The sequence below is a fragment of the Patagioenas fasciata genome, chromosome 9, assembly GCF_037038585.1.
Source record: "Patagioenas fasciata isolate bPatFas1 chromosome 9, bPatFas1.hap1, whole genome shotgun sequence".
Taxonomy (NCBI): domain Eukaryota; kingdom Metazoa; phylum Chordata; class Aves; order Columbiformes; family Columbidae; genus Patagioenas; species Patagioenas fasciata.
In genome coordinates, this window is record NC_092528.1 from 30172524 (window position 1) to 30185542 (window position 13019).

The 13019-nt window shown below is 42.7% G+C and overlaps 1 protein-coding gene across 4 annotated transcripts in view; it reads right to left on the reverse strand.

Annotated features, from left to right (window-relative positions):
* Window positions 1–13019, reverse strand: part of RSRC1 (arginine and serine rich coiled-coil 1) — a 126328-nt gene that overhangs the window by 83851 nt on the left and 29458 nt on the right. For 3 of the 4 annotated variants that reach the window (XM_071812753.1, XM_065845032.2, XM_065845031.2), the window contains exon 4: window positions 10205–10369. The exons of the other annotated variant lie outside the window; for it this stretch is intronic. In XM_071812753.1, coding sequence (XP_071668854.1) covers window positions 10205–10369 — 165 coding nt within the window. The remainder of the gene's footprint in view (window positions 1–10204; window positions 10370–13019) is intronic. 4 annotated transcript variants of the gene reach the window in all.

Consider the following 13019-nt stretch of genomic DNA (forward strand, 5'->3'; position numbering starts at 1 on the left):
CTGAGCGCCACTCCAACTACTTAAACCCAGTAAAGAGATTACAGCTCACACTAAGGGGATTTTCACAGCTCCGTATCATTCGGTTTGGATTCCTCATGCCCAGATTAAGAGAGGCCACTAAAACAATAGTCAGCTGCTCTCAAAGTGCAAGGTGTCTCGGTAAAATAATCATCATAAAAAGCCCTGCGTGTTTACATCCGCAGTGTGTGTTTGTACGTGCGGGCAAACGAAACGCTTTCCAAAAGAATACTCTGCATTTAAGGAATTATTCCGTTTAAAAACCCAAGATAATGCAAATTGTATCGTTATAAAAGGACAATCGTGGTGGTTGGCAGTTTTAAGGACTGGATAGTTTTGAAAATTTTAAACAGCTTAAAAGAATGTGTGTCTTTGAAGATACTGCCTTCAAATGCATTCCAAAACCTACTTCTGTAAATAGGGAGAAATATAATTCCCTCAACATAGCACATTAATTTAGCAGGGAAGCCAATTTACCAAGCATCGCTGAGTGACAGTCTGAACCACAGAACTTGAGCACTAAATGTATATTTCTCTACTTCATACACAAAGTACTTAGTGAGTGAAAATGGAATGGTTATCCCGCGGGTTCTCTGACACCTTCTGCTCAGTCGTGCTCCACACTCACCCACGAGGACCATGCTGGTTCTGTACAGCCCTCTGGACCATATGCTGCTCTCCGTGTCACAGCCCATTCAATAAGCAGCCATCCTTTTCAGTCTTCAAAGGGGGTTTTTAGCAAACAAAAAGAAAAACAAGGCCAACAGAGCCCAGCCGACAAAAGCAACAAATGTAGGTCAAAGACAAGTGACCCTCGAGCTCCTTTGCTGGGGAAACTCTTCCTCCTCTTCCACCCGTGGGCTGACGGAGCGGAGGGGAAATCGTCCTCATTTGGCCCCTCGGCTGCTCCTTCTGCTTCCCAACACCAGGACATTTTTGCCAGCAAAGCTAATTAACCCATTTGTCTAAGCATCCTTAAAATGTTCATACGTACCATCAGTGCCCCATGCCCTGGACACTCTCGATCTTTCTCATCTCTGGATGGGAATCAGCCCAAACTATTTGATGCCTTTTCCATGCAAAATTAAGAATTCTGAAAGGGCAAGTAACGAAATCTGTCTGCACACAACCGACCCCAGAGAACCACCACGAGTACACAGTGACTTCTTTACTTACCTATATAATAGATATTGGGATCCTGCCTGCAATAACACGAGGCATTTATAATATACCACGCTACAAGCATTTTGCTATATGCAGTAATTGCAAAACTACTCTAGTGCAGTCTTCATGATAGCAACATTTAATAGGTTGTAAAGCTGTGAATGAGGACGAAGAATGTGCCATTTATACAGTTCTAGATCATATTCCTATTAAGAGAACCGACGAGGCGGCATGAAGACCCCAGCCCTGAAAATCTGCAGAGAATGAACAGGTTTCCTGACAAATCCACCAGCTACTGCCACAGTTTGGGGACAAAACCGCTCCCCAGTGGGGGCTGAAGTGAGCAGCACCCACCTGCTCCTGGCCTCACAGCTCCATGGCTCTCAGAGCAAAACTGCAGACCCTTGTAACCAGAATAATCTTCAACCAGGCACAAACATGGCTGAGAAAAGAAGGAAAAAATATAACGAGAGATAGAGAGGAAGGTAAAGGCAATGAAAATAAATCACTAAGTAGAGAGGGACGCTTTGGTTTGCTTTTGTTTCTGGGTGAATAACTCCTTTGCCATGAGGAGACATCCCCAAGGCCCTCGCCACCCCACTCATGGGAAACCAAAGCAATGGGCCGGCAGATACCCCAGCTCAGATAAAGGGGCTCAGATAAGATTGTAGCAGCTTATTATCTGCTATTCTTCAAGGCATAACTGACTGTAATTAATACGTATTACCAGCACCTTCAAACCTGATTGCAACAACCTCTCAGTGGTGTGGTTTCGCTCTTAGAAAGTTCCCAGCACTTGGTCCAGCCATTGACAATAAAAATGCTCAGATCAAGGGCAGATTTATTTTGCCCTCTGACAAAAGAACAAAGAAAACTCCACTGCGAGTGCTCCAAGGCTTTGCCAACACCCGACTGAAGTCGCTTGGTTTCAGCTCTCAAAACGCGTTCCCTAATTTTAAATAGATTTCTACAATTTTGCTATATATGCAGAGTCCAATGTTCTTCAACAGGGCACTGTCACTACTGGCACTGTCCATTCCACCCCAGAGAAGGCTTTGTTAGAACTTTACTATAAGCACCTACTCTAGGATGCTTGTACCCACCAACCACAATGTGCCGAAGGTAGAAACAAAGTATGAAACGTTCCAGCCCATAGCGATTCTCATTTATTATGTTCCGGATCAAAACTTTGTAAAGTACGCTATTTTTTCTTTAGAACCTTTAAACTGCAAAATAAACACAACGTGCTTTTGTTACATTATCCTCATTAGCCTCTTTAAAATAAGTTCTAAAGACAATCCAAATAATTAAAGATAACTGATGAATTAGAGACCCAGAGCAGTGCAAATTAAACAAGCGTCGTAGCACCCTGAGCATCACTTTCTATTTGCACATTTCTGCGACTTGCTAAATGTATTTTGTCATGTAAGGTTTTAAAGAAAAGGTCTTAGAGCGACAAAATCAGGCTCAGTGTGACAAAATCCCATTTGTAAGTGAATAGAGATGATTGAACACAAATACCTTAGGCCAACAACTACAGAGATTATGTTTTGGAACCGGCGTGTGCATAATTGGATCAGATAAACACCCACATGTGACAGATTTCGAGAGCCACCTCTTGTCACCGCGGCCGGTATGGGAAGTGATAAGCTACTCGTCCTCCTCGTTGTGCGAGCGATTAACGAACACGCTGCACCCCCAGGAATTGTCCCCGACCTCGATTTAAGGCTGACGATTGCTGAGTGTGTGTTAGACCTGATGAAGGCTTCAGGTCCTTAAAATACATCTATTTCCCCTGCTTATATCGGTTGTTCTAGGAGAAATATATGATTTTTCCCAGCCAATGCTGCTTCACGTACAACCTCAAACCCCCAGAGAAGGGGCAAACTGATTGCAGGCTGCAAAGTTGCTTTTACAATGGAAGTGCTCCAAACCAAAAATACATCAATGGAAAAACGAAGTATGAATAACCAATAGTGCCTTACTCTAATATGTTATCCATTAAATATGGTACCTCATCTATTTTTGTCATTAAAGAGGTGGTTTATACTGCAAAGGCTACCCTAGTAACTCCTAATTTTCTCAGCAAATAGTCTTGAAGGTAAGAGTTGATACACACGGAGCTATTAAAGAACTTAGTGTATTAGTCCCAGTCCTGGTTTTGTTAAAAAACAAGTTTCTCTTTTAGTGAATTTGCCTGTCAGCTGAAGCTTCATATGAGCTGCATTTTCCTGGAGAACCAGATCCATGTTTTGGGAAACATAGCAATGGAATGCGAAGTTATTGATAAGCATGGATGGACATCTCGTGAGAGGGGCAATGATAAACTGGTGACCAAGAAACTGACCAACTGTGTATAACATCCCATTCACGTTAATACTTCATATAAAAATGGGAGATCACGAGGTTCTCGTCCCTTTTTTCCCTTCTGCTTATGGCCGACATTAGGAGAGGACCTTGGAAGTCGCCCCGCGAAGTGAAGCCCAGGGACAGACTGAATCCAGCTCCGGTTGCTGCAGAGTCCAGTCCAGGACTTCGGGTGCCAGCTCTGCAGTTGCTGAGACTTTCAAGATTGGTTTTGTATATTTTGTATTATTTTCTCTATTCTTATTTGTAGTATTACTAAAACATGTTTAATTTTTCCAACTCTCTTCTCTCTGTCCTTCTTTCCCACAATCAAAACCCCCAACAGTCCCTCCTGTTAAGCCAGCGTTTAATTTACAAGCGCTACCCCAGCCCCTCACTACGGGACCATAATAAACTGTGCGAAAACCAAGGCGAATCAAAATGAAAATAAACACGTTTGCGTGCTCCGTCAAAGCAAAGTTTCTCAGAATAAACAACGTTAAGATCCGTTTCCTTGTTAATTAAAAGCCAAGTTGTTCGGCGTAACCCAGGCCCGAGATGCGCCCCCTCAATCAAACACTTACCCTTCGCCACCGGTGAAAGGCAACGCCATCTCTTTACAACGCCTCGTCTTTGCCAATAAATTTTGCATGAGAACGCGTTAGCCGAGCACAAAGTTGCCTGCTGTCACATTGGAAGAACGATAAATGTTTAATGAAAACAACACCACACAGCTTGGTGTCAGACAACAGCGATCACACAGCCCGCCTTTGATCTCAACAGGCACTTTAAAGGGGTTCTGAGTGTGCTTTGCACCACACAACTCCATAACCTATATGCAAATGGGAGCAAATTACCATAAGTGACTTCCTACTGCCTGGCGTGGAAAGAAGGGGGAAAATACAACTATGAGGAGCTCCAGGAGTTCAATATTCCCCATTGACTTCTCACATCGCCTGCCAAGCGCCAAAAATCACGACTTTGTCACCCAAGGAGCATCCACAGAACCCACGGGGCATGGAAAACACGGCTGAAAAGGTGCCCGGGACAGAGGGACCTGGGCAGGTGTTGAAATGCAGGACACATGGAGTGAAAAGGGAGGACTGTGTGTGCAAACCAAACTTGTCAGCTCTGTCAAAGTGTTTGAGGAGCCGTGAAACGGTTGACACGCAAATGTAGCGAGGGCGTTATCAAGCAGCAGAAATTAAAAGGGTGGTTGGGTTTGATGAACGCCACAGCACCTTTTTTATATAACAACCGAGGCGCTGCTCTCAATTTACTCCATTAAAAACTACCCAAAACACTTGAAAAAGGAATCAAAAATTCTGCTCAGAAAGCTGGGGTGAAACCCTAAAATTGAGTAAAAATTATCTAAAGTTCACAAGTTTTTAGTAGGTTTTTCTGCCCCCCAGTTCAACAACGAACAACAATCCGTATGAAAAGCACATCTCGGAATGCCACAGCTTTCATAGTTTTAAGTTAATCAAGACTTCAATCATCAAAATTCAACAGCACACACGTCCAGGTCAGTGAAGATGTGTAGGTCAAGTTGTTTTCAAACAAGAGCATTTTTAAAAGCATAAATATGAATGTAATGCTTTGATTAGCCAAAAAAAAAATAGCGGAAAAATATTGTAGTGGTGCAATGATGTGTTTCAGTAAATCAGGACCAAAATCCAATAGGGACCCAGGTGGTCGTTTCAGCGAAGCCTTGAGACTACAGAGTTTTTATATGAATCTTCAGTGAAAACTTTTATAGCCCAAAATGAACTAAAAGAATTGTCTGCACGGTTCGAAGCTGAAACTGGAAACTATCCCTTGTTGGCATTATTGGTGATAATTATAGTCTTGACAATAGTCTTATAAAGTATTGAAATACGAGCAATCGCAAATCCTTTTGGGAATAAACTCAAGTATTACATGAAGTTACAAAAAATGATACAGCTTGTGGCTCTAATTTTAATGCTAATAATTACACTTGCATTACGCTACAACGTTCTATTTGGTACGGCTATCAGGGAACGGAGAACTCTGCCGCACCGCTACATGAGATGAGCATAGTTTGTAGATCTATATTGCAAAAGAACCTGTGAGTGCATTGAAAAGGGGGGGATTGAAGAGAAGCTGCTAAATTAACGCACGCTGGGATTAAGTTCCAAAAGGCGTACCCATCATTAACCAATTAACATGATCAATGCTTTCTGACCACCTGCAAAACCAGGGGATATTTCTCAAGTTTTGGATCCTTCTGCATGACAAGAGGAGACAGAAGATGAAGTTTAGAAGCAAAATGCTTAGCTTATATTTAATTAATAATTATAGAGGTAAGAAAGAAACTAAACAATTATAACTAACATCATCAATTATTTCTTATTATAGATGTATGTCAATATTTTCAAAGATTGTAATGCATATGTAATAATTATGTGAATATAAGCAATGCAAGGGCATCAAGACTTTGGAGCGCTGATGGAGGGTGATCCCCAGCACTGATCAAATAAAGAATGACACTTAACAGTTTAATTGACTCTGCTGTTCGGTTTATTTCTCCATTTCAGTACTTGGTGACACGCTGAATATGTCACTCATGATTATTTTTAGAAATACTAAAAAGATGTGGATTTCCCAGATTTCATATACCTTAGAACACTTGTCAGCAATAGTTACTAATGCTGTTGCATTTAAATTATTACAGAAAACAGCTCATACGTATACAAGACCAAAGCGCAGCGCTGGTACGCTCGTCAAATCAGCTGCCTTACGACATTTCAACTCAAATACCTCACAACCTACAGAGGTCACTGATGTCCAAGACTTGGGATATGTGTAGCTAATACTATATTAACAATTCCTATACCATACGCTAAAGAGCAGCTTTCAAACCCCATTGCTGGGTGAAGCTTTGAAGCCAAAGACACATGGGAGGGGAAGAATCAGTGTCTGGGACTGGCTGGAATGCGGCTTCAGTCTTATCGAGGGAATGCCAGAATAAAGCCACACATGTCCATCCCGTTTGTATGTGAGGAAAAGCAGGTTGAGGTTGGTTCGCCTTGGGGAGCAATGGAACAGGAGCCCAAGCGCAGCCGGAGACCCCGGCAAGAAAACCAGAGCTGAACCCGGAGCCTCTTCCAGCGACGCCTTCATGCAGAGCTCAGCTCAAAATCAGATGTTGTAACAGGAGAAACCTGCTTTGCTTACCTGTGAGCTTGTCTTTCCAAATACAGCACTTTCAGTTAATTAGGATTTGAATGCTAATCCAGACTGTACCCAGCATGTTGTTTTCCCATTTTCCAGAACACTTTTCAATAGGAAGAGAGGATTCTGTAACCAAAACCCTACTGCCGCTGCTTCAAATCTTGTTTTTATACTTGGTTCTCTCTAGAAATTAGTGCACTTCAGCTTTACCAACAAGATTCAAATACATAAATAAAATCAGATTGCTAGGACAAAGTACATTACACTCCCAGGAGAACTATCACTAATTTTCCCATCAATAATCAAAATGAAACAGCAAGGGTCTGTTGTCAGGACTGCAGCTCCCTTCTTGATAAGCCATTAGAAACTAAACCCAACCTGTCCCTTTCCATTGATGCAGAGATAAAACCAAGATTTTAATAAAAGAAAATCACCGGACTAAAACTACACACCAGATGCCCACTACACAGAGTTAACAGACAAGGATAATGCATCACAAACTCTATGTTGGTCCTTGTTTTATCAATTCCGTGTTATTCCTAATAAAGCAGTAGATGTAGTGCTTTCTGTCCTGGGAGCGGGGAAGCCAAGCACATGTGTGCTAGTTACAGAGCAGGAGCACTGGTGTAGCAGCAAGTAATGGTCCAAAGCAATAACGCAGTCAGAGGTCACAACTAGAGAACAATATTGTTATTACATACACAGAAATACGATTTAAAACTTGGCCTGGGAGACTGGATAAATAGAAAAGGCTGCAAGGCCAAGCAAGTGCTTTTACTTTGGAAACGCTGGCAAGACTTACTCAGAAAAAGCCATGCTTATTGATTTTTATATATATATCCTTGCAGGCAATAAAGCTCCATCTCCCATGCGCTGCAACAGAAATACAAAACAATTAAAAACAAAGGTGGGGAACAGAGTCTGAACAAGTACGGTGAGACCAGGAGACCACAGCAGCAAAGCCAATGGGTCAGCTCAGGTCACTTGCAGAACGCAAAGAAAATCAGTAGCACTGTGGTAGCTGAATGCAAACCAGTTCACAACATTTCTTGCTACTTGCTTATCATCAGCTTTATTTTGCAAAGTTTTCACTGGAAACTAAATAATCCTGATTTAAAACCAACATATTTCAGTTTATAAATATTTCGGGTGTGCTGCTGTAGCACAAAACTATGGCAAAGTTTGATAAGCTGCTGTTAGCACCAGGTTTTTCACCAAGTGCTGTCGGATGCTGTAATGAGGTCCCCACCCCAAACTCAAAGCAGCTGTTACCACAACCTCCCTCTACACACGCAGTATATTCCTTAAAGCATTGCAGAATGTATGGACAGAAGAGTTGAGCTGTTTCGGTGGGGTTGTCACAACACCTGTGCCCGCGCAACAGCCGACGCTTCTCCAGCAGAGCACAACCAACCACAAACCACCTCATTGCTGCAGAACAACCGAACAAACGTGTATCTACGTGCTTCCCTTGGAAATGAGCATCACGAGAAAAGAAACCGGCCATGGCACCTCCCTGCTGGTGTCAAAAACTACAATGCCGGAAGCCAACAGCCTGACACTGGCCAAAGGTTCCCGCAGTTTGTGTTGTACCATCCTCCCTCCTATACATCCATAGGCTGAGTAAGGACAGGTGGGCTTCCTTGGCTTTTCTTCCCCATACTTTTCACCCCAAAAGAAAATAAATGGCTAAGTAAATGATACGGAGGAAGAAAGCTGAGAACTTGGGAGGCTGGAGGAAGCCTCATACTGTGTTCAAATACATTGCTTTGCAAAGCCTATAACAAACAATAACGTGATGCTGATACAGCGTCAATCTTCAGAGTGACAGATGACTACAGTGAAAAAGCTTCTCAGACCGCTATTCTCGGTACAGATATACTTGGATCACTATTTGATTAAACTGAAAAACAAGTCGCCCCCCCTCAGAAAAGTTTATGAAGCACAGATGATATCAACATCACCCACGGTGTATTTCATTTTGGAGTCTAATAATGCTTCAAGTAAGAGATCCCTGCGCAAACCCTACCTTGAGCTCAGAGGAAAACAGACTGATGGTACAAAATGTTTCTATTATCAATTTGTACTCTTTGTCCCAACTACCTTGGAAATGACCCAAACAGGGCATTTTGGTTTCAAATTTAGCGTAAGCAATTTTGTAAGTTATCAAAAGATAAAGATAAATTGCTTCCTTCCAAACCTGTCTGGGCACTCCCGTGTTCTTCCTGCAGCTATCAGGTATTGATCCTTGTCACAGGACATCAAGTCGGGCAGGATGCTAATGGAGCGCTGCTGTACCCTCCAACGTGATTTAAGACGTGCGTCTATACAAAGACCAGAAAACCTCTCACACACCCAATGTTATGTGCTCAGGATGGATTCTTTCCCTACTTTTCTACCTTAGTTATAATAAAAAGTTTTGGCTGGAACATCCAGGCTTGTCCTCAAGTCTTCTAAACGTATCGAAAGATATTTGAACTTCGGGTAAAATGCATCTTGTCAGACACAACGCGAACATCGCAGATTGCCCAAAACATCCACAACACGGAGAGACAAATATCCCACGTGGCTTAGTAAAATGAGGAAACGATCCCTTAACATACATGGAAGACGCCGCTCTTGAGGTTCCCAGCAGTCTAAGTAACGTACTGCAAATAACAAAAACCCCATGCAAACAGCTGATCTTGAATATTGACATAATCGATGCTATAACCATGGACAAGCAGGTAATGATATCTGAGAGACTAAATAACTAATACATCAAGCCATAAAAGCAGGGAGGTAATTGTGAGACGCGGCTACAAACGTGGGTGGAAGATGCTGCTCTAGAAATTCACATTTTGGGTTCCAGTGGGAATCCCGTGGGAATCCACCCAAGGGAGGTTCAGGAGGCGACACAGCAGTGTCTCCCTTTCTGAAAGCAAAAGATCAACATTGCAGGAAATGCTGCAGGATCAAGGTGTATAAAGCAGAGGTAATTACAGAAATTGCCTTTCCTGACATCTGTGCAAACAAGATCAATGATGCAAGGTGTTCCAAGCAGCAGCGAGGCTGAGAGCGGGGTTGAAGGGTGGTTCACCCACCACCCAAAGAGGGAGCTGGTGCCCAAACCATCCTGTGAGCCACGAATGAAGCACAAAAAACTTCTGACAATGTATTATAGCATGGGGGTGAACTGTAAAAATAGTCTTCAGGCTCTCAATACTCCTCATTTTTCCTTAAATCGGGATTATTATGTATTGGAAAAACATTTACCTCAATCAATCGAAGAAAGCTATGTAACTTATTCGCAAATCAAGGGGAAAAAAGAACTGTAAATTGAACCATCCTGTAGTTTTAGTTTGAAATGTCACACGCCAAAATTTTAAAACACTAAAAATCACGCTATCCAAAGATTTTAAATAATTTCTATAAAACAACAAATACTACAAAGCAAAGGTAAACCAATAGTAGGTTGTGTCCTGTTTGTCGTTTCACTCACCCAGGCTTGGTGCCGCACGTCTCCTTCTCCTTGCCCTTGCCCTTCTCTTTGCCCTTCTCCCTGTCTCTGCCTTTGCGCCGCTCCCGAGAGCCGCTGGGGGTTCTCCTGTGGCCGGATCTCTCGCTGCTCCCGCTGTAAGAGCGCTGGCGAGCTCTGGAGCGCGACCTGCACAAAATCCAGAGCGACTGCATGTGACATTTGTTATATCACCCAATTACTTAAAACACATCTTCAAATCATTTAGTAATTCAATAGTTGTAAATAAACTGACGATTTATCACAAGGAAAGTGAAAAGCAAAGCGTTGCTTCTACTCTGAAGGAAGAATGCAAATGAAATTAAACCACACTAGCTACTATTCACCCCCTAATGAAGTGATTGGTATTACCAAAGTAATCTTCGGAACTATTGGAGAAGGAAAGAAAGTTTTTCTTTAACATTAAAATTGAAATTCTTAAGATTTTATCCATTTAACTAAGCAAATAACCAAAGAATTTACAGCTGCTAAGTGCTTCTATTTACATATTAAATACATTACTACTAATGACAACGTTCCAAAGCAAATAAAGCGACATGTCCAAACCGCTGTCTTTAGCCTGCGGAGCGGACACTTGCACACAGCTTCTTCATATCCTTAATATCCAATTCAGATGTGAAACACACTTTGCAGAAAGCCTATAAATGGCCTATAAACAACCCAAGCCTCCAGGCCCAATAACGCAAGAAACTGGAGACGGGTGCAAGGGTTTGTGCTGGGACGTGGTTCCTGGCCACAGGTTACAGGATCCTCACTTCTCAACCTCGGTATCCATTCCTCTCTAACAAATCTATGCTCTTAGTGATCTACTTGGATGGAAAAAGATCAAATATTACAATATGACTGTTTCTATATGCATCCAAAGCCACTTCTCGTTATTGCTGAATTTCTTTTAGACTGTTTTCTAAATATTAATTTCTAATTTACCACGGATCAATACATCGTTTCTACAGTAGGTGAGTAGCCATAGATAACGATTACTTAAAGCAGCAGTTCAAGTTTGCATTAGTTTCTATTACAACGTACGTCATAAAACACCTGAAGGCTCCTCATTGAAAAGTTTCATTAAGTACTGAGAGGGCTGGGGGGGGAAGGACACTTTTAAAACAGAGTAAAAAATGTATTTAGCAACTCTCGGAGTGCCAAACTCCAAAGGCCTTCAAACCCAAAATCACCCACAAGAGATCACTCCATTTAAAAGGCAGCAACTGTTTAACAAGACTCAAGGATTGAATAAGCAAAAGAAAACACCACGTCCAGATGAAGCTATAAATCACATTTGGGAAGAAGGTTGCAATGGGGTCTGGAATCCGTCCGGCGAACGTTGTGTCGCGGCCACCGAGCCCCGCGGAGCAGCCCGGGGTCAGAGCCCCCCGGCTTGCGCTTCCTCCAGCACATGGAACCTCCTGCAACCCAATAGCTCCTATTATCGCTCACACTATTAGCACCACTACAATAGATCAAATTACCACTTAAGCAGCGTATTATGAACCGCAGAACGTATTCTGTCGCAAAAGGGGTTTTTATTATGCCATCACAAATTAAAAAGCATCGACCCATTCTTCAAGGCTTCAGGTAGAGGAAGTTTTGACCTAAAAGTATTCTGGATGCGAGATCTTTCGGTTGGCAAAAAAATCACTGTCCTACAGTCACTATTCAATGGGTTCCCACAAACTCCGCAGGTAAAATGCAAAGTCAGAAACAGGGGAAAAAACCCAAACCAACCGCCCTATAACAACACAAATCACCTTCATTTGATGCAAGGGTATATTCCTTCAAACAGAAATAACTAACGAATCTAAATCATTAATTGTCAGAGGGCCTACTTTCTCAGCTCAAATTTGAGCTTAACTTCATGTCCACCTTTCACAGGTGCAAAGAACAGCAAATTCAGTTCAGATTCGCTGGATGCTCAAACCCTAGATTTCTGTCTGTTCACATTGAAGCAGAACGAATGGCAGGTATCATATATACACAGAAAAACACCTTTTAAAAATAAAAGGCAGACCTGTTGCATCAAATTTGTCATAATGCACTTACAATGCATTGACAAATTGATAAGCGTTTTCTTTACAGCTGTCACTGTTCTTTCATTTGCAAACTTTCGCACCCATCAAATTCATTAGCTTAGAGTGAACCCTAATCATTGCTTATCCTTTGGGTTTTACTGGTATAGAAAACAGCTGATATAAGCGGTCCCTGGAGGTAGGCAGGTGACTGTCAATGGGATGTTACAGCCTTAACAACAATGTGAAGTTCTGCTGCACAGAAGCCACCTCTGCAGGACATGATAGTTCAGAAAACAGAAAACATTGCAAAGTAGGATCATAGAATCACTTAGGTTGGAAGAGACCCTCTAGATCATGGAGTCCAATCGTTCCCCCACCCCTGGCACTGCCCCATGTCCTGAGAACCTCATGTCCATCTGTTCAACCCCTCCAGGGATGGTGACTCCAGCACTGCCCTGGGCAGCCTGTTCAATGCCCCACAGCCCTTTGGGGAAGAAATTGTTCCTAAATCCAACCTCAACCTCCCCTGGGCAACTTGAGGCTGCTTCCTCTGCTCCTGGCGCTTGTTCCTGGGGAGCAGAGCCCGACCCCCCTGGCTCCAAGCTCCTTTCAGGCAGTTCAGAGATCAGAAGGTCTCCCCTCAGCTCCTGTTCTCCAGCTGAACCCCCAGCTCCCTCGGCTGTTCCCATCACACTTGTGCTCCAGCCCCTCACCAGCTCCGTTCCCTTCTCTCAACTCGCTCCAGCACCTCAAGGCCTTTCTTGTTGTGA